The sequence below is a fragment of the Phyllostomus discolor genome, chromosome 1, assembly GCF_004126475.2.
Source record: "Phyllostomus discolor isolate MPI-MPIP mPhyDis1 chromosome 1, mPhyDis1.pri.v3, whole genome shotgun sequence".
Lineage (NCBI taxonomy): Eukaryota > Metazoa > Chordata > Mammalia > Chiroptera > Phyllostomidae > Phyllostomus > Phyllostomus discolor.
Genome location: NC_040903.2, coordinates 143,240,709 through 143,262,083, shown reverse-complemented (window position 1 = coordinate 143,262,083; position 21,375 = coordinate 143,240,709). Strand labels below are relative to the sequence as shown.

The window sequence follows — 21,375 nt, the reverse complement described above, 5'->3', positions numbered from 1 at the left end:
GAAGCCATCGCACCCCACAGGAAATGACAATCCCCCCCTTTTTAGAACTTTTTTATTAATATATTTTTTTTGTTAAATTTCTTTGTATTTTTTTCCTGCAAGACTTGGTGTTGGCGGCACTGTTGTAGTTTAACTTCAGTCCCAAATTCCATGAAATAGAAATCAAGTAAAGGTTGAGAAGGAAGGAGGGAGGGAGGCAGTCCAAGGAGTAAACAGAGTTTGACTAGAAAAAAGAAGAGGGTGTGTGTGGTGGGCATTCCCAGGCAAGGCCATTCCTTGAGGGAGGGGTTTGACAGGCAGCTTGCCTCTGCCTCATGCAAGGGGAGGGAGGAAAGATCCCCTGGGGACCTTACAGTCCCCTCTTCCTAGGGCTTCCTGCCCCCAGGGGAGAAGTTAGTGCCAGGGATCAGCCACAACCTCAAACAGGGCTCTCCTCTCCACCCACCTCACAGCCCATTTTGACTCCCACCTCTGCCCTACCTGGAAAGTGTGTGATATATTGGCTTCCTGTGATCCCCTCCTTCTGTTTATCCATTTCACAATATTCTGATATGATGTGGGAAAAAAATATAACCTTCATAGAGATCAAGCTTGTCACAACTTTGCTGCCCTGTGAGTTCCTGTTAACTGGTCTGGTTCCATTCCCCAAAACTGCCTCCCCTACCACAACTGCCAGAGTTGGGGAGTGGGGTCCTTGCTCAAGTGCCTTGAACCCTCTGTAGTAGTAATATCTTCTTCAGGCCCCATAGAATTTAATCAAAGGCCACAAGCGAGTCCAGACCACCCAAATAAACTTGGAGGGGAGAGGGAAGAGAGGGAGGGATCACTGGGTAGACGTGGCTGCCCTGGCCTGTTTTTTTTTTCCTTTATACATCGCTCTTAACATGGCATGCCACCCTAGGGGGTTGGATGAGGGGCTGGCTGTTGAGGGGAAAAAGTGGGAGATGCTAGGGAGTCATTCTAGCTTTCGTTTCTTTTCATATCTTTTTCAGGGAAGGTTGGAATTAGGCAAGAACCTATCTCAGTGCTTGGAGGGGAGATACGATCCTCCAAAGTCAGAGATGGTGGCTGTACCTCCTCCAGCTTTTTTACTAGGCCTCAGAGGGACACCAGGTCCCTGGGTTAGGGAGCCACGGCAGCTCGACCAGTGCCTTGCCTAGTATGGTCACTCCTCATTTTCTTCCTCCTTTCTACACAGCTTCCAGGAGACTCCTCAGGATACCAAACCCCAACCCTCATCCAAGTTCAGGTCTAAAGAAAAGGTGGGGAGGGTGTGGAGCAATGGTCTGACTTAGATTTGTGTGTCTCAGAGAAGAGAGCAACTCTGAGCAAGAAAAGCCCTTCATATGTAAACAATCTAGAGAAAGGAGGGGTTGGGTTGGGGAATGGAGTGAGGAAGACAGAGACAGATCCAGAATAAATGACAGAATCTGAAAGGAGAGCAGGAAGAAAAAGCAAGAGATAAAAACAAAGGGAGACAGAAAGGAAAGGGAGAAGAGAAAGAAAGGAGAAAAAACAAGCAGAAAGAGGAAAGAGAAAAAGGCAGGTCAAAGGAGTGAAGAGGCAGCAACCAAAGCCAGAATTAGGCCAGGCAGGAGCCTTAGGTAAGGAGTTGGGAGAACAGGAATGCCAGGCTGAGGTCCAGGAGGGCCACGGCTCCCACCACCAGGGGGTTGGCAGCTCCCTAGAGAGGAAGGAGAAATGCAGTCTCAGTCCCTGAGGGCCAAGCCCAGCGACAGATCCCATCTTCTTGCCCTGGCCAAAGTGGCAAAGCTGGAGGGTCCCAGGCACCTCTCCTCAGAGGCCAGAGCAGAGCATCAGCCTTTGTTTTGGGTTGCAAAAATACCCCTCTTTTCCCAGCCAGGTCCGCATGTTCCCTCTGGCTCCCTCAAATCAGAAACAGCCCTTCCTCCCTCCACTCCGCTCCACTCCCACCAGCATGTCACATGGCCCAGGCAGAAGGTGCCTGGCCTTAGTAGCATACATTGATTGGCAGCAGCAGCCGGTACTGCAGTAAAGCAGAAAGGGATGAAGGGGTGAGGATGTGGTTGCTAGGAAACAGAGGCCTGGAGTCCAATCAAAATAGAGGGTTTTGGGGAAACTCCACCCCTCCTGGTTTTCTGACTATTTTTTTTTTTTTTCCTATTTCTCTTCTTCCCAGGAGAGGGAGGGAGAGTCAGAGTAGGGAGGGTACAAGCTTTTCCTTTTTTATTTCTGGGCACCAAAGAGAGAAAGTGTGGAGGTGGGGGCGGGGGTGGAGTAGGAAACTGGGAGCCAGAAATGATATGGAAGGAGAACAGGAAAAAAAGTTCTGGCCGTATTGTTCATTATTAGTCTGTAACCTTGGGCAAGTTACTTTAGGTGCTCTGGGCCTCAGCTTCCTTTTCTGTCATGAGAGGGAGTTGGACATGAAGATCTTTAAGGTTTCTTCCAGCTCTCAATTTTTTTTTTTTAAAATGAGGTAGGATATGGATTAAGACTGGGCAGACAGAGAGAAAGTGGAATCCAAATTAAAGTCCCTCAGGGGATCAGAGAGAGGCCTGGAAAGGATGAGAGGCGAGGCTTTGAGGAGAGGAGGGGCCAGAAGGGGCTGAGACTCAGAGGGCACAAAGCACATGGAAGGTGTCTGTCTCACCGGCTGTGCGGGCCTCTCCGTTGCAGCTGGCTCCTCAGGCTCTTCCACCAGGCACCCAGCTTCGGGACCCCTTGAGGATGGGCCCCTTAGGACTGGTGCGGCCACAGACTCAGGTGCCAAGGCCCCTGGGGTCCTCATGGGGGACGAGGGCTCTTCATCTTCCCCTTCCTCCTCTCGAAGACTTCCGGAACTGTCACTGCAGCCTCCAAGGAGTGGGGAACCATCTCTGGGTCCTGGGCCCTGGATCCCAGCCTCATCCTCGGCCTCATAGCCAGCTAGTTCCTCTGCCTGCTCACCTGGGCACCCCCACTCCCCAGGCCAAGCTTTGGGGCTGGAGAAGGGACCCCGGTCCCCTCCAGGAGGCAGTGGGTTCCGGCAGGCAGGGGGTTGCCAGGGTTGGCGGGAGCAGGCAGGACTGCTGGGCAGTTCGGGAGAGCCCTCTGAGGGGGTAAGTCCATTTTCGTACACCCCAGGGCTGTCTTCATCCAAGGGCTCTGTGTCAGAACCTTCTGAGTCCTGCCTGGGTCTGCGGCCTGGGGCAGGGATAGCTAAGAATCAGAGGGGCCTAACTGGCCTGGGACTGCAAAAGCTCCAGCTTTATCCCCCTGACTGGGCACCTCCCAGGACTTTGGTATTTCTAGGCTTATAGCCTCTCACTGCAAGATCCTAGCCCCTTGTCCTCAGTACCCTATTATCAATTCCCAGTTCTGCTCCCTACCCTGCCACCCTCTGTCCCCTCAGACCGTCATACCTTGGCTTTCCCATCCCTAGCCTCCTGTGGAGATTCCCTCCCCCCTTCCCCTCCAGCTCCCCAGCAGGCCCAATCCCCACCCCAGGCTGTCCATGCCTCACCTGGGGCCTCTAACATGGGTTGCAGATCCTGGGCTATCAGTTTGGCCATTCGAGCAGCCTCCACAGCCTTCTCAGCAACACTGCTGGCTGCTACTGCCTTTAGAAGGGCGTCTGCTGCCCTGTCAGGTTCCAGAGACAGGGACTTAGCAGACCTGCACAGATGCTCCAGCCCCTTGGCCAATCTGCACTGCCGCCGCCCCCCCCCTCCCGCCCCGACACAACACATCCCCAGCCCAGCAGGGCAGCTGGCCTCTAGTTTCCTCTCCTAGACTTGGCCTGTGCCTGTTGTCATCACACCCTCCCAGTCCTCTCACACCCTCCCACCATCTCGCTGTGCAGTAACACTTCTCTTCTTTAAGCCACAGGGCCAGGCCCTCCTCAGCTGCTGTCAACTCTGTTATGCCGTTCCTGCCTTCTCCTGTCCCACAGACAAGTGAGCCCTCACTCTCTTAGCACAGCTGTCTGCAGACATACCTGCTTGGTGCTTATAAGCTATGCCTGCCTGCCCTCTTTGCCATTGGCACCTCCTGTCATTAACCACTCCTCTCATGCTCCCTGGGGTCACACAGCTGTCTGTGGGGTCCTGGGTGTTTTCCTGACCTTCAGTCCTGCCTTTGTAACAGCTTCATCCCCTGCCCTTGCTCTTAGCCACTCTCTCCCTATGCGAGGGGCCTTTGCCTCCCTTCCCCTCACCACTGCTACCTGTTATTGAATCCTGCCTCTCTCTGAAGATTTCCTGACATGAGAATCTCACATATTGCTTTTTCTTAACCTCTTCTGTTATTACACCATTCTCTTCCCTTCCTCACTGTGACTGCCCCCCCGGTCCCACCTCATCCTTCTGAACTCTGGAACTGGAGTAAGGGTGGGCCCCCCTTTCTGCTATTATCTATTCCTCCCCCCTGCCAACCTGCATGCTTTCTCACCATTGTGATTATACCTGTTGGGTAAGCTCCTAATCCCCTTCTACAGCCCCCTCCTACTCTACTCTGCTCCTTAGGTACAGGGTACCTCAAAGCATTATCCAATCCTTTCCCTGCTGTTGTTTCCAAGTTCTCCCTCTGAGGCCAGGCACTTTCTCAATGTTCCCTTCCCTTTCACCTCCTGCTGTTAATGGTAGATGCCCTGTAATCATTAAATGACGTCTGTAATCCTGACCGAAATACTTGCAATGGGATTGAATGGATCAAGATTCATGGCTTCCTCTGGCCCCAGACCTGTTTACTCTGGCCTAGGAGGAAGTCTGGGTGTGGGGGTAGTAGGGAGGAGAGTGGTAGCGTCCACTGCAGACTCAGGTCCACCTGCTCTGTATGTACCTTGAAAGATAGGATCAGTCTCCTCCCATCAAACTTGGTGGGTCAAGGACCTCTAGAGCTTGCTTGGAGGAACCTCAGATAAAGCTGCTCTTCCATCTTAGGGCTTTCAGACTCTATATGAACACAACTAACTCTGTCCTAAAACTGAGCTGGTCTTGGTTTAGGGCAGGGGATGAAGATCACAGTCTCATGTTACATTGAGTTCTATTGGTGGTAAAGAAATTGCAACACTGACAAGAGCCTGTGTTTTTGAACTGGGAGGGGATGGATGATCAAATCTTAGGCAGTAGATCCAGTCTGTACTTAGGCATCAGGCCGGGCTCAGGCTACCTGGCAGAAGCACCTGCTGCTGAGGCTCTGCTGTTTCCATGGCAGCTCATAGCCAATCAGATTTGCCAGGCCTGTTGCTGGGGAGACTAACCAGACTCCTCCCACTGCCTGATCCTCTAGCTACTGAAAACAGTTTTTCCTGCACATGCCCCCTTCTCCATCTAGTGGAAAGTGCTCCCTAGAGCTCTGCCTCCCCCATCCCTGGCCTAAGGCCCTGAACTCTCACCCTCCAGACGCTCAGATACGTGTACACATAGACATCCTCTGGCTCAGGCACCTACTCTGGATGTGACATGGACACACACACACACACACACACACACCCCTTGTCACCCATCATACAAACCCACTGAAGCGTATTTAGATATATCTTGAACTCTTATCCTCTGAAACAGTCTTAAAATTAAACAAAGTCCTTGAACTATGCCCTCCCCTCTAAATAAAATCTAATATATAAAACTTGATATAGGTGAACTGCATAACTCAGGGACCTGTGAATGCCATTACAAATGGGCTTTTGGCTTTCTTTGGGTTTGGGCGATCTACTCCAGTAGTCATGAGCCATATGTAGCTATTAATCACTTAAGATGTGGCTAGACTGAATTGAAATCATCTGCTGTGAGTATAAAATATATACTAGATTTCAAAGACTTAGTGAAAAGGGGGGGTGTAAAAGATCTCATTTATAATTTTATATTGACTATAGGTTGAAATGATAGTATTTTGGATATATTGGTTTAAATAAAATATATTATTTAAATTCATTTCATCTATTTCTTTTAATTTTTTTATGGCTACTAGAAGATTTAAAATTATGTATTTGGCTTACATTATGTTCCTACTGGACAGCCCTGCTTTAAATGACAAGGTTCCCGATGCATGGAAATGTAATCTGACTTACAGAAAAAAAATTTTCATTTACCGGCAAAACCTCTTCCCCCACAAACCTTTATCATTGGGTAAAGACTAGGAGGTAGAGGAGGTACAACTAAGAGGGGGCTCTCTTTTTAGGTGCAGAGGTCAGCTGTACAAACTAGACCTCGCCAAGACTCCAGGTTTTAATGATGCCCGGCTGTGGGCAGGCTGGGCTGTCGTTAGGAATACACACTCCATCTCCCTCCCCAGGGCTGCTGCTCTCTGCCTGGGGCCTGGAGGCTGGACCAGCTGCAAGAAGAGGAAGACTAGGAACATGTCTGAGTTCTAGGAGGTTTCTGGGCCTGCAAAAGGCAGTGCTCATTGAATCCCACTTACAATGACACACGTCCCCATAAAGGACACTGACACACTTGAAATCTAACATGGCTTCCCTCAAATACCCGTCCACCCACAGTCACACCCATATTCACCTGTAGCCTCAGATATACACCCAAGGCTACTACTGCCTGGCCTTAGGCCTGCTCTTCCCCACTAGGCCCTAGGCCGTGTGTCCTGGTGCTCTTTTAGGCACCAACCTCCTTCCCTGTCTCGAGGGTACCTTCTCCCCTTAGCTCAGCTGTGGCCCCTGCACCCGAAGCCCACCTGGCAGCGGCGATCTCCTGGCGCTGGCGGGCAGCGCTCACTGCTCGACGGGCGCCCTCGACAGCCCTGTCCACCTTCTCCTTGACTTTGCCCCGCCGAAGGGCCAGCGGCAGGAGGCTGCGCACACGCCCGCCGTGCACCAGCCTGTTGCGCTTGTACTTGCCCTCTTCACGGGAGCCGTCGGGGCGGGTGGTGCGCCCGTAGCCGTGCCTCCGGTTGCCCAGCCACTCGCCCTCGTAGCGAAGCCCGTTGGAGCGTTGGCTCACACCGTAGCCGCTGCGCCGGTCGGCGCGCCATTCGCCGGCATACACCTCAGTGGCTGAGCCCTCGATGAGGGCGGGCGGCGCTGGGGCCGGGGTCCCGCTGGCTTCGGAGCCCGGGGGCCCTGTACTGCCCACCTCGCTGCTCACCTCGCTACGCAGGGAGCCCCGCTTGCTGCCCAAGGAGCTGCGGCGCCCGCCGGCGCGGAGCCCGCTAAGCAGCAGCGAACGGCGAAAGAAGCCGCCGGCCGCGGGGGCGCGCTTGCGGGAGGACGCCCCGTCAGCGTCTCCGGGCCCGGCCAGCACGAAGCCTCCCCGCGAGCCAGAGGCCGGGCTGCCCCCTTCGTCCCCCGGCAGGGGCAGGGGCGGGGGCGGCGTTGGGGGGTCGCTGTGGCCGGAGTCCAGAGAGGTGCGGCGGGGAGAGCGGAGCAGCGCCGCCTGATGGTAGGGCACGCTCTGGCGCACCCCGTAGCCGTGGCGCTTCCCCGCCTGCCACTGGCCCTGGTAGGTGCCTGCGGACAGGGTAAGAGGGGGAGGAAGAGTTAGGACCTGCTGCTCCTCGCACCCCAGGCTCCAAGCACCCCTGGAAGCCTTAGCGTGGAGGTCGGGGAAGGGCAGTAGGGCTGGCGACAGGCCAGGGCGGGTCGGAAGGTGTGGAAAAGCGGAGCGAAGAAAGCCAAGTAGCAGGAGATCTGTGGATTTGGGCAGTGCAGGTGGACGAGAGAAAGGGGAGGGGCAGGCAGGCTGGGGTGTGCGGAGGACAGACAGTCCGGAGGGTGCTGGGGGGGGGGGGGCAGGCTGATGGGGTGTATAAGACAGCCATGTGACAAACAAGCAGGACCAGGATGGGGCGAGCCGGCTGAGGAAATGTGAGGGGACAGGCAGGGCAGAGAGGCGTTAGGGACAGGCAGGGCAGGGGTGTGCGGCCAGCAGAGCGGAGGGGTGCAGGGGGCTGGCAGACGGGGTGTGGGAGCGTCAGGCGGGGCGGGGGGCGGTGAGAGGCAGGTAGATGGGGAGAGGTAAAAGCAGCGGGGGGCAGACAAATGAGCAAGGCGTGTGCGATGGTGGGAGGGGAGGGCAGAAAGACGGGCTTGGGGTGCTACGGGTGGGGATGGCGTCAGGGAAGAGAGCGGGGCGTGGGGTGGGGGTGGGCTATGGCGGGGAAAGGCAGACGCGGGCCAGACCGACTGGGAGGCGTACGCGGACGAGCAGACAGACAGTAGTGGGCCGGGCCCCGCACCTCCGTCGGAGTAGGTCTCGGTGCCGTAGCCGTCCTGGAAGCCGTCCTTCCAGAGCCCGGCGTAGCGCAGGCCGGACACGCTCTCCCACACGCCGCTGCGCCCCTTCAGCCCGCCCAGCCACTCGCCGCGATACGTCCAGCGGCTCTTGCGCTCCACGCCCAGCCCTTCGCGCTTGCCCTGCTGCCAGTGGCCCTGGTAGCTGTGTCCGCCGGGCCCCGTGAAGACGCCCAGTGACTCGAAGCCGTGTGCCCAGCAGCCGCTGTACTCGCCCTGGGCGCCGGGCCCCGAGCACACGCCGTAGCCATGTGCCCGCCCCGCCTCCCAGCCCCCCACGTAGCAGCCCCCGTCGTCAAAGTCGAACTTGCCCCCGGGGGACATGCATGTAGTTGGCGCGGCCTCAGCCCCCCGGCGGCTCAGCGCATCCTGGGGCTGGAGAGCCGGCTGGGGGCCTGGGAGCCCGGCGAGGCCTGGGGGCGGGGGCAGTTAGACCGGGGCCGGGCGGGGGGGCCCCAGCGCGGGCTGGCAGGGCCGGACCCTCATCCTGAGTGGCTGCGGAGAAAGAGGGGGGAAGTGGTGAGCGAGGCCCCTCCTCTTTGCCCGCGGCTCCTTGGCCCAGTGGCTCCGGGGCATCAGCACCGCCCCCAACCCCCCACCTTCGGCAGCATCTTACAGCAGCTCCTAAGCTTTGGAGGCACGGGGGCTCCTCCACTCCATTCTTGTTGAGGGCTCCTCCCATGACTTGAGGTTCCCAACCCCAAGCGGGAGTCCCACTTCTCCAATCTAGAACCAACCCCAAAGTGTCGAGTGTAGATGGCAGTTTTGGGGGCGGGGGGGGGTGGTCAGAATCGCGAGAGGGGGCTGGGCAGAGCCTTAGGCCACCCGCTTCCCTGGCCGCTGTCTGCTGTCGGGACCCCTCTGTCCCGATTCTTTGGCTTCCCAGGCAAAGGGGGGGGGGCGGGTTTGAAAATGTAGCGGGGATATCTGAGCAAGGTGGGCAGAGGGTTTGGTGGGGGAAAGGATGGGGATGCGGGGAGGCTCTGCAGGGCAAACGCGAGGGTAGGGATGGGCAGACAGGCAGGAGGGAGTGGGTAGGTTACTCACCATGTGGGCTGGGGCGCAGGCTGCCTCCCAGGCACGGCGTCCATGGCAGGATACCTCCACTCCCACCTCGCCTCGACAAGCCAAGCCCCCTCCCCTTCCGGAGAGACTGCTCCAACCCAGAGAGCGAAGATGGGGGAGCTGCAGGAGAGAGTCCCCCCTCGCCCCAGCTGGAGGACCAGGTGGTGTGGGGGGGGGGGGCGAGGTAGTGGCAGGGGTGGGGGAAGATGAGAATAGTGTAGGGAAAAAATTCTGCCTTGGCTAGAGAGAGGGAAGACGAGCAGGGAGCTGGGTGGGAAGGGAGAGGGGACTACCAAGAGGGGGTGTTTTTATTATATTTTTTCTTCTTATGGTTGGGAGAGAAAAAAATATCAAAATTCCGATTCCATCCCAGCACAAATCAATGTTTGCTCCATCCCAGCATCACGGGGTAGGCTGGGCCAGGCAGATTTAAAGGGGCAGGGAGAAGAGAGAAGAGAGGGTGGGGAGAGGAGACAGAAGAAGAGACAGTGGCGTTGATAGCGGTGGTGGGGGCAGTGCCCAGGCAGAAGAGGATGGATGCCTGATAATCCCGCCGTGAGGGAGGAGGCAGGTAGATGGGAAAATGAGAGGTGCAGAGACCCCCACGGTGGAAGAAAAAAAAAGCCCCTGGGATTTTCTGGCAGGGCGTGGGGTGAGGCTGAGGCGTGGGGTGAGGCTGAGGGGAGGGGAGAGGAGTAAGGGGAGGAGACTGAGCTGAAGATGGGGAGGCTGGGGGAGGCCAAAGCCAGGCGGAGGAAGAAAGATGCTGGCGAGGCCGGGAGAGGGCGAGAGGAACACAAAGAAAGAGGTGCAGGGGTGAGAGCGGAGGAGGTAGATACTGGCGGGCAGGGAGGAAGGGAGGGAGACCCATTCTGAGACTCGTGAAGGATGGCAAGGAGGAGAGAAGCAGGGGAGGAGGAGAAAAAGGGAGAAATATATACACATATGGGGGGGAGAGAGAGAGAGAGGGAGGGAGAGAGAGGGAGAGAGAGAGAGAGAGAGAGGGAGAGAGAGAGAGGGAGAGGGAGAGAGAGGGAGAGAGAGAGGCTTGTGAAGGGAGAAAGAAAGCTCTGCATGGGGAAGGGCAGACATGGGCGTAGAAATCCAGGCGGGAAGAGACCAGACAGAGGCTGGAGGGCTGGGAGTGGTGCTTGTGGGGCTTTGGGGGGGAAGGATGAACCTGCCGGCCACCAGCACACAGCTTTGATATCTGTGTCCACCTAGTCCACCGTCCTCCCTAAGAAGCCACTGCAAGGGGACCCAGGAGGCTCCCCCACCTGCACTTCCCTGAGGAAACTTGAAATGGGGCCCTGCCAGGAAGCCTGACACCAACTGTGCTTTTCCAGGCCTGGCCATCCTCCACCCCCCACCAACTATTTTTCCCTGGGTAGTTCCTCTGGTATGAGGGGGTATTGTTTTGGGAGCAAAGCAGGAGGTCATGCTTGGTGGTGCCTTGAAGGTCCTGGGGCTTCAGAGTCTTCTCTTTTGCAAACCTAGAGGCAAAGACACATAAGCATGTTTGGATGTGCCCTTACTGAGGCAAGCTCCCCTGGAGCCTACCACCCCCCTGGGCTGCTTACCAGAGAGGTGGCACATCCTGGGCCTTACTGTTTACTGCTGGAAATAGGCACATACTATCTTCCCTGCCCCCTCAGCTGACTTACATGCTGCATCTGTGTTGCCCTAAGCATTTAGGAAGAAGACACTATCCAATTACCTTCGACGGCATAAATAATCACGTACACTCAATTTCTCTCCTTTTCATACAAGGTTTAGTTCACCCCATCATTTTACAGAGATGAGAGCTGAGGCTCCAAAGGGGAAGTCACTCCTGGAGGTCACACAACAGAAGAGGCAGAGCTAGGATGGGAACACTAGACCTCGGTCCTTTTGAGCCCTGTAATTCCTCCCAGGATTCCATGTACTTGAGAACCTCCCTTAGATTCAGGAGCTCCATTTTGAATACTTTGGTGAAATAAAGAGCATGAGATTTGGAATCAATAGGACTTTCCCTTGCACTTTGATTTCCTGAAGGTGGATATGAGGTTGTAGAAACATGAGAAGCCTCTAGGGCAGGGACCACGTTTCAGTGCTTAGTATGGAACAGGGCAGCTGTGGGTCCATTTGGGACAAGATCTGTGGTGAAGACCTTCCTCCCTCCCTCCTTCCCTCCCTCCCTTCATCAAACATTTACATAGTTTACTGGGCACTAGGCACATTGCCAGGGGCCAGAGATACAGTGGTGCACACTGCGGTGTCTGCTGTCGGGGAGCTTACTGTCTAGCAGAGAAGAGAGACAACCAACAAGCACTTCAGTGCTCTGAGAGGTCCACGGGGTGGAAACAGGGATAGGGATGGGACCTAACTTAGGCTGGCTCCCAGGGGCAAGAGGCATTTCAGATGAATCCAGAAGGGCTTTCTGGGGGCAGGCCCAGCTATATCGCATGGTTCACTTCTAGATATTCAAGCCTTCCTTCTCCACACATTGCCTTTCCCTGCTCAGGCCTTAATATTCTCCTTTTCTCTAAGAAAAAAAAAACAAACGCCAGTCAGCCTATGGGCCTGGTGAGCCCTGTGCCCTGTTCTTTAGGGAGGAAGGGTGGCAAGGTGAGTGGAGGGTGAGAGTGACACCTTGTTGGTAGAGGGTCTCTATATTGAATTCTCAGCTGCACGTGAAGAAGGTGTGTGGGGCCTGATGAAGCCCTGAAGAAGTCACTGACAGAACTGTGTTAGGACATGTGGGGCGTGCAGTCCCGGCCCCGCCATGGCTCCCCGAGTGAGGCAGTCTTTCAGCATCCCTCTGGTCTGTTCCTACAGGTCCTAGATAATCTATTCTTTTGGGGCAGAATCCTCTTTTTTCCTGAGGGTATACAGCTTTGTTTTGCCACAATTTACCAGTGTCTGGGGGTCACAGAAAAGGGAGGCAACATTCAAGGGAGCAGCTCTGTGCTCGGAGCCAGGCGCTGTGTGTGGCACTGCACCTGCATTCCTCTGCTCAGTCCTCGCCACGGAGCTGTGACTGTGAGCAGCCCAGGCCGCAGCCCAAGAGCTGGACTTTCCAACATGGCCTCACCGATGTCTGAACCCTGACTGTACTGCTGACTAGCCAGGTAAGCCTGAGCATATTCCCTAACTTTTCGGAGCTGCAGTTTGTGTACCTTGAAGATGGGAATACCAGAACCTACTCCAGAGCTTATTGTGAATACTGAAATGATCATGTATGAGTAGTATGTGTGGTAATATGTGTGTGTGTCGGGGGGGCACTTGGCATAGTGCCTGTCTCATTCATAGTAAATGTCCAGTAAATGGTGGCTTGAAAAATAGGATGGCATTATGCCAGTTTTAGAGTTGAGGAGTCTGAGACCAAGAAATTAATTAATTTGCTCAATGTTGCACAGCTAATCTATGGCAGCCATTGGTTTCGGATATGTATCAGATTCCCATGTTAGTATTACTTTAACAAATGCAACTTATTGGGCCTATTTATGAAAGTAAAAATCTCACTGCGGAATTGGGGAGATAGAGCACAATATCAAGAATAAAAATCAGGCCCTGGCTGGTGTGGCTCAGTGGATTGAGCACTGGCCTGTGAACCAAAGAATAGCCGGTTCCATTCCCAGTCAGGGCACATGCCTGGGTTTTGGGTCAGGTGCCCCGTAGGGGGGCGCTCAAGAGGCAACCACTATTGATGTTTCTCTTCCTCCCTTTCCCTCTCTCTATAAATAAATAAAATCTTAAAAAAAAATAAAAATCACCCTAAGTCTTGGTGTGTAACAAACACTCTAGTGTGTTTTCATATAGTCTTCCTTTTTATGAGTTTTTATTTAACATGATTAGTTAAATGTTGCATGTACAATTTTGTATCCTATGGGTTCATGTTGCGTTACACTGTACGCATTTTTCCATGTCATTAAAACATGTGTGCGTTTGTAATGACTTCACAGTGTTCTACTGTTTGAGCAGCACGATTCGTTTACCATTCTAGCACAGCACTGTCATGCCACCCGCACTGTTCTTGCTATTAAAAACTGGTATCTTTTATACAAATTTTTGCCTCTCTGATGCTTTTCTTTAACAATGTTTTATCATGGAAATTTCAAACATATGCCAAAGTAGACAAAACACTAGAACAGAGAACTCCTATGTTGCCATCCTCTAGCTTCAGCCATGATCGCTTTCAGCTAATCTTTTTTTCTCTTCTGCCATTTATGTCAATTCCAAGTATCATGTTCTTTCAGTCTTTCGATTTCGTGAAGCTGGATTCTTAACAGTGGAATCACTGGATCAGAGGATAGAAACACTTTGTGCCCTGGCTGCTGTGGCTCAGTGGATTGAGTGCCAGCCTGCAAACCAAAGGGCCACTGGTTTGATCCCCAGTCAGGGCACATGCCTGGGTTGCAGGCTGGGTCCCTGTTTGGAGGTGTTTGAGAGGCAACCGACTGATGTTTCTCTCCCTCTCTCCCTCCCTCCTTTCCCCCTTTCTCTAAAAATAAGTAAATAAGTAAAATATTAAAAAAAAGAAACACTTTGTAAGAGTTTGGATTTACTTTGCTGGAATCACTTCTGGAATGGCTGTACAAATTTATATTCTCAACAATGTGCATGAAAGTCTGGTCTTATTGTGCTCTGACCTGTCTTTTTAATTTTTATTTAAAACTTAAAAAAATTAATTACAGTTGACATACAGTATTAGTTCAGGTATGCAGCACAGTGGTTAGATATTTATATAATTTATGAAGTGATACCCCCATAAGTCTAGTACCCATCTGACATCACACATAGTTATTACAGTGTTATTTACTACATCCCCTGTGCTGTACTTCACATCCTGGTGACTTTTATCACCCTGGCCTGCATTGGTCTTTAGTTGTGAACACACACACACACACACCTTTGCCAACCTGACAGGGAAAACGCGCTTTCTTTATGCACCTGTGTTTGATTGCTTGCCACACTCACACTGAAAAGGCATCTGGTGACTGCGGTGGAATGAACCCTCCTGAAGGACCCCTGGGAAACACACTCCTACTTCGGGGGTGGGGGACCCCAGCTGGGTCCTGTGGGGTTGGGAATTCACCTTCCTGTAGTGCTGGCATTGGCCAGCTACCTTCTCCTTGCCCCCAGGGCAGGGAGGAAGGGGAATATCATCCCACCGGCAGCCACCAGGTGTCAGGATGGGGCCAGAGATCCAGAAGGTGGGAGAGAAGGTAAAAATGGCCAACAGCCAGACACTGCATTTCCTCTGCCTGGCCACTGCCAACTGGACACACAGCTTCCCTCTGCTTCTCAGATCATGGTTCCAGAATGTTCTGTATGGCTATCCTCCCTTACCTGATGATCACCACCCTTTTCTGAAGAGACTCAAAGATGGGCCTTAGGGACTATGAATCCTCTGAAAACGGGGCATGGATGTCCACTCTTCCCCTCCCCCCGGGGAAAGGACAATAGCTTTAGTGAGATTCTGAAAGGGGTATCCGTGACCCTTAAAGTCCAGCATCTTCTCCCCTCTCCCAACATCTTCTGATACCCCTCCTCTCTCCTAAACCCATTTGTGTCCTATGGTGGCTGTGAAGGGAGCTGCTTGGTGATCGAAGCAGGGGTGGACTTGGGAGTTAGACTAAGGCTCTGGGCCTTCTGCATCGTCCAGTGCAGCTGAGAGAAAGAGCCTGGATGTTCCTTGGGGTAGGATGGGGCGAGGAAGTGCTCTAACCACCTGGGCGGTCATGCAGCTGCACTAGATGTGGGTACACACTGAGGCACGCTGCCTCACACTGAGACGAACACGCCTGGCACAGGGAGCAGAAGATCAAGGGATCGGGGGAAAGAGGCTGACCCCAGGCCAGTGGTCTGGGAGCATGTACCTCTGACCATGGGTGGAGGCAGGGGTAAGATGCCCAAAAGGTAGAGACCCCAGCCAGGTTACTTTGGACTAGGGCACTGCTCTAAGTCTGCATCACAGTTTGCTCTGTGTCATAGCCCCTGTGCACGTGTGGGTGGGAGGCGGGAGATTCTCCCAGCAGTGCAGGCTGGCCCGACAGCAGAAATGGAGTTCCAGCTGCACGAGGCTGAGAGTCAAGGCCAGAGTCATCCGGAACATCAGATATAAAGAAAGAAACCTGATCATTTCTAAATGGCACACTAGTGTTCTGTTTTATCCCATAATAATGGTTTATATTTGTAAAAATGACAACCTGAGGATACAGCAAATTGTGATCATCACCCACATCCCTGTTTGGAAGCTTCGTGAAGGGAAGGAGGCAGCTGCTGGGACCTAGTGGTTAACTACAATTGTTAGATGTATGTGAATACAGGACATTTGGCTTTAAGCTTCTTCATTTCTGATGCTCACTTTGGACGTAGCAGTTCACCCATCTTGTTTCCCAGGTAGGAGTTTCACCTCTTGCAGCTGCAGTTGCTAATTATCACAGAACTTCCTTATTAAAGGGGAAATTAGCACGTGTTAAAGACATTAACAAGTCGACTCTGATGAAAATAGAAAAATTAAAAATATACTTTAAAAGTGACATCCTTGAGGAAAAATGGGAATGACTATTTAAAATTCTGTGTGCCAAGAATAAGTGCAGGGGAGTTTCTGTATCTGTGAAATTCATTTTCAGGTAAAGAGGCTTCTCCACGTGCCCCAGGGAGCCGGTAGGTGCTCCACCCTCTCTTCTCTCCGGCTTGTGCAATGCCGCCTTCTGGATGTGGCAACCACAGACTCGCGGCTGTTTAAGCTCCACGTCCTCCTGGGCAAGGCTGCTCCTGGTAACCATAGAGACCAGAATGTGTTCCTGCAGAATGTTAAGTGGAGGAAGACGGGCTTTCGCAGCATGAGGTTAGACCCTCCTGGGCTCTGTGTCTGCACAAGTCTCTGCACAAGCACATTTACCCGTCCAATCTGTTATTCAATTCATATCTTTGCACCAACCCTAGAATAGGTAGTCGTGGTGAGACACAGAGAACCTGAGGTTGATTTCCTCTTTCAGTGAAGACTGAGCATCTAGCATGTCTCTGTTTGTGGTGTGGGAGATGCAGAGGGAAGCTTCATACCTAACACCTTCACACAGCTGATACTTCCCAGCTGGGGCCTGAACCACCTCCTGGCACCTCTCCCTCCCAGGCTACACAGAGAACCCCCCCCCCACCCTCTGCCCCTCCCAACCCCTCCTCAGGGGGTGGCATACCCTTATTTCCCTGTCAGCACTGGAGCGCTTCACAAATGACACTGACTAGGTGGCCCAGGAAGAGGGCAACATTAGGCCCTGGATTCTTTTTGCTTTACAGATTGGGTGGGAGCTAACACTAATAATAACTGACACTGAAGGCTTACTGTGCACCAAGCCCTGTGCTAACATATACATTCACAGTGTCTCTTTTAATTCTCTCAATAACCCTATGAGGTAGGCACCATCATCTGCATTTTAGAGATGAGAACACTGTGCACCGGAATGTTTGGTGACTATGTCCTAGATTAGTGGTTCTCACACTTTAGCATGCTGCAGAAGCACCTGGAGAGCTTGATCCAGCACAGTGTATAGGACCTCACCTTCAGAATGCGACTTAGAAATCTGGGAGGGGGCCCAGGAAGTTGCATTTCTGTAAGTTCCCAGGCAAGGCTGATGATGCTGGACCAAGAACTACACTTCGAGAACCTCTGCCTGAGGCCATACTGCTACCAAGGGCAGTGTTATGCCTTTAGAGCAATCCCCTTGGTTTCTAAAGCCTGAATTTTAAAACCACTGCACCTATTGCCTCAATATAAACTTTTCCGTGGAGATTCCCTGAACCCTGCCCTTGAAGAAGATGAACTGGGTGAGGTGGGCAGCTAGCTCTCTCTGTGCACCCTAACACACCCATAGCTTTCCCCTCACCTGGAAAGACTTGTCCCAGCCTCCCAGCTCTTTTTCCTGTGGCTCTGTCACCCCGTCAGAGATCTCTTCCTAACAACACCATTCCAACTTCCCCTTCACCCTCAATTCTGGAGCTGTCCTGGTCCTACCTAGAGGGTGGGAGGAGCAATGGCTGCCATTTCCTTGCTTGGCTTCAGGGCAGTGTGGCTGCTGGCCTTGCTGTGATCCTGTTGCTGGGGGAGGAGGAAGAGGGAGGCTCCTTCACACTTCCAGGTCTGGCCTTGGCTTCGTGCTCCTGACCAAATAGTGATTGAGAATCCTGCCCTGGGGTTCCCTATGGAGAGACCGCTCTTGTGCTGATTTCCTGATCACTGGAATTTTGGTGGGTCCCTGCCTGCTTGGGCAGCACCCTGTTATGCTAAGGCCGGAACTGCCCTGGACATGTTCACGCATCTGACATTCATCTCCTAGGGTATATGTCTAAGGTCAGAATCCCATCCTTGGAGACAGGCTTCCCTTCACCACAGTCTCCATTGGGTCCCTGGGCTGGTAGGCTGCAGGAAAAAGGTGACTTGTATCGCATAAGTATTTAGTGGTGATCCCAGTGCCTCCTCCCCACCAGAGCAAAGTCTTGGGGTGGGATTGGGGGCAGCGTGATCCTGTTGTACAGCAGAAAGCACTGTGTAGGAACGACACATTCCTATTGTCCCTCCAGTGCCACCAAAAAGACTACTGTTTCATCTGTAATAACTCAAGCATTAGATGAAGCATATTGGAAGGCCAAGTGACTAATTTCTTCATTTTTTAAAAATTTAATCTATATTATATTTTTCCATTACCATTTAGTCCCCTTATACCCTCCTCCCGGAGCAATCACCACACTGTTGTTCATGTCCATGAGTCCTTTTCCTTTTTGCTCAATCCATCCCCCCCAACAAACTGTCATCCTGCTCTCCATCTATGAGTCTGTCCCCATTTTCCTTGTTATTTTAGTTTGTCCATTAGATTCCACATGTGAGTGAAATCATATAGTACTTGTCTTTCTCTGACTGGCTTATTTCACCTAGCATAGTGTTCTCCAGGTCCATCCATACTGTAAAAGTTTCTTTTTCTTCACAGCTGAGTAGTATTCCATCATGTAAATGTTCCATAGCTATTTTATCCACTCATCTAGTGATGGACACTTGGGCTGCTTCTGTATCTTGATGATTGTAAGTAATGCTGCAACAAACATAGGGATGCTTATGTTCTTTCAAATTAGTGTTTTGGGTTCCTTCGGATATATTTCCGGAAGCAGGATCACTGGGTCAAAAGGTAGATTCTTTTGTAATTTTTTGAGGTAACTCCATACTGCTTTCCACAGTGGCTGTACCAGTCTGCATTCCCACCAACCGTGCAAAAGGGTTTCCCTTTCTTCACATTCTCGCCAGCACTAGTTGTTTGTAATTATTGATGATAGCCATTCTGACAGGTGTGAGATGGTATCTCATTGTGTTTTTAATTTGCATTTCTCTGACGATTAGTGATGTTGAGCATCTTTTCATATGTCTATGGGCCACCTGTATGTCCTCTTTGGAGAAGTGTCTATTCAGGTCCTTTGCCCATTTTTTAATTGGGTTGCTTGTTTTTGTGGTGTCGAGTTTTGTAAGTTCTTTCTAACTTTTGAATATTAACCCCTTATTAGATGTATCGGTGAATATGTTCACCCATTCCATGGGTTGTCTTTTTATTTTGTTGATGATTTCCTTTGCTGTGCAAAACCTTTTTAGTTTGATGTAGTCCCATTTGTTTATTTTTTCTTTTGTTTCCCTTGCCTGGGGAGAAATATCTGATAAAATATTGCTAAGAGCAATGCCTGGGATTTTGCTGCCCACGTTTTCTTCTATAATTGTTATGGTTTGGGGTCTAACATTTCAGTCTCTGATCTTTTTGAATTGACTCCTGTGTGTGGTGTAAGAAGGTGGACTAGTTTCCTTTTTCAGCATGTATCTGTCCAATTTTCCCAATACCGTTTACTGAATAAACTACCTTCAGCCCGTTATGTGGTCCCTTCCTCTGTCTAATATTCAAGTCACTCATTTTTCTTTCTGGTCTTCAGACACCAGTAATAGTGGTGACCTCAGACTGCTGACAGGAAGGGTGGTTTTAGGGACTGGTGGCAGGGGGATAGGCCTCAATTCAGGGGACGCCTGAAAAACTTTGGAAAGACTGACAGTTTCACCTTGACTGGTGACACACCAAGTCCTCTGGTCCTTGCCCTCAATTCGGATTTGATTTCTGAGCTCTTGTCTTCGTTGAACACCATCCCCCCACCACCCCACCCACAAATTCTCTCCATTTGCTGGGCCACTTTTTGAGCAGCGCATGGACGCAGGGCCTAGGGCAGCTCTGGTACAGTCTGACGGGGAGCAATAAGAAGTCAAAGGCTGCCACATGATCCTGGGGGCTGCCAGTGCCTTTCCAGGTCCCCCTGGGTGACTGGAGCCCTGGTTTTCTGCATTTGTTCTGAAATTAAAATCTTAAGCTATGCCAGCCAAACCTCAACCCTGGAGAGGAGGAGGCAGGCAGGGAGAGGGGAGGTGGTGTGCGGGGCGCTGCAGAATTGTGGTGGGGGCTGAGGACTGTTCCTTACGCCAGGCTCCAGAGGTGCAGAAAGAGGAGGAAACGTGGTGGGAGGAGGACAAAGACGCTGGAAGCCCTGGAGGCTCCAGCAGTTGAGGGGAAGAGGCCTCTGGTAGCCTCATCTGGGCTGGGCCCACTCTCCCTTTGGAATAAATTCATGCTAATAGATACCATTATCGGATGGGTTTGGGATCTGATAGGCCTGAGGGTGGGAAGGGCAGAAGGTCTGGGGCCCCTGAAGAGGTGGGGGGTGAAGTCATTTGACATTCAACTCTCCAGTGACCATCCTCTCCTCACCACAGATTGGACGTGGGCCCCAGTTCGTCCTGACAAGGCTGCAGGGGCCCCTTTCCCAGCAGTCTGAGCAGGCTGGAACCTGCACTTTGTGTGTCTTTGGGAAAGTTGTGTAACCGCTCTGAGACTCATTTTCTTTTCTGCGGAGTTGGGTGTAGTCATGCCTCACAGGTTAAGAGAACGAAACTGCACAGTGGGAAAGGACCTGGCAGAGTGTGTGCCACCAGGACTTGACTGCTACTTCTTGGGCCTGGCCTCCTCCTCCTCTCTTTTGTCCAGCTCCAGGTAGTTAGAGGTCAGGTTGCTCCATGGGGCTGTCTGCCATAGCTTCAGGGCCAGGGGCCTCGTTCCTAGCCACGGTGGCCTCTCTCAGCCTTTGGCTGGTTGTATCTAGTCCTCAGGTTTCTCCCCGGGGCTCTCGAGCAGGAGGCTGGACACTGAGCCATAGACTCCTTGGGAATGCTCAAGGTTAACATCTCCCAGACTGGAAAGAGGGAGAAGGGACCTGCTTCTGCCTCTCTGCAGGGTAGGAACTGGCTCAGGACTCTGTCTTGATTCAGCCAGCTAGTGCCTCCTGCTTCAAGGTTACATTCTTTCTAGACCCAGGGCCATACAGAGGGGGCACGGGGAGTGCTCTGGGGCCCTCAAGCTTTGTCCTGGCTTTGACAAGGCAGGGACTGAGATTGCTGGAAAAAAAAGAAGGGCTTGTTTTTTGAAGGTGATGGAGGAGGAGCTAAAGAAGACCTCGTGACTCCCTGCACAGTTTTGCTCAACTCTGGCCCTGATAGCCTGTACTCTTGTGCAGACCAAGACTAGGTTGTCAGTCCTGAGCCAGAGCGAATCCAGGGATTCTTGGCTATTGGGAAGACCTTTTGTCTGGTGGGGTATGTGTCCCATTGAGCTTCATATATAGGAAACTCACCAAGAGAGGTGGGTTTCTCTGTGGGAGATGGAGAAAAGCCCTCAGCTAGAGGATAAACCAGAAGGACCTAACAAGATAGATTTGTGCCAAAAGCAGACATAGCTCTCCTGGCAAATTAACAAAAGATTCGAGCTTCAAGTTTTTATCAGATTCTCTCCTATGGCATTCTTCATTAAGTTTTACACATGGTAGTTGCTGAGCTAATGATAGCGTAAAAGGCACAGCCAGAGGAAAAGGGAAATCACTGGGAGAAAGCACCTGTGCAGGGAACAGGCCCACGTGCAGCCCTGGCGGCAGGGCAGGTGGAAAGCTCTGTAAACCCCAGGCAGCTGGGTGGCAGGAGGCCCCGTATATGCACAGAGTCAGTGTTCTGGTCTTTGTGGGTCAGTTGTACATGCACATGATCCAGGATTATC

The 21,375-nt window shown here is 52.4% G+C and overlaps 1 protein-coding gene across 2 annotated transcripts; it reads right to left on the bottom strand.

Moving 5' to 3' along the window:
* Positions 1-35: 35 nt before the first annotated feature.
* JPH4 (junctophilin 4) lies at positions 36-9,879 on the bottom strand. 2 transcript variants are annotated; one of them, XM_036030176.1, is made up of 6 exons: positions 9,254-9,879; positions 8,152-8,701; positions 6,652-7,423; positions 3,488-3,606; positions 2,636-2,838; positions 36-1,684 (listed from the first exon to the last, which is right to left on the bottom strand). In XM_036030176.1, exons 2-6 carry the CDS (start codon positions 8,528-8,530, stop codon positions 1,601-1,603), a joined length of 1,557 nt encoding a protein of 518 aa, XP_035886069.1. In that variant the 5' UTR covers positions 8,531-8,701; positions 9,254-9,879; the 3' UTR covers positions 36-1,600. The 2 variants fall into 2 exon arrangements, with proteins under 2 accessions (XP_035886069.1, XP_028364131.1); XM_028508330.2 differs by having other exon boundaries at positions 39-1,684; positions 2,636-3,168; positions 9,254-9,875.
* Positions 9,880-21,375: the final 11,496 nt, after the last annotated feature.

Excerpts from the sequence above, each read along its gene's own strand:
- JPH4 (XM_028508330.2), bottom strand. The coding sequence starts at position 8,530 with ATGTCCCCCGGGGGCAAGTTCGACTTTGACGACGGGGGCTGCTACGTG. Across the intron at positions 3,607-6,651 it reads CAGGAGATCGCCGCTGCCAG|GGCAGCAGACGCCCTTCTAA; the intron begins GTGGGCTTCGGG and ends GGAACCTGACAG. Across the intron at positions 1,685-2,635 it reads CGGAGAGGCCCGCACAGCCG|GGAGCTGCCAACCCCCTGGT; the intron begins GTGAGACAGACA and ends CTTCCTCTCTAG.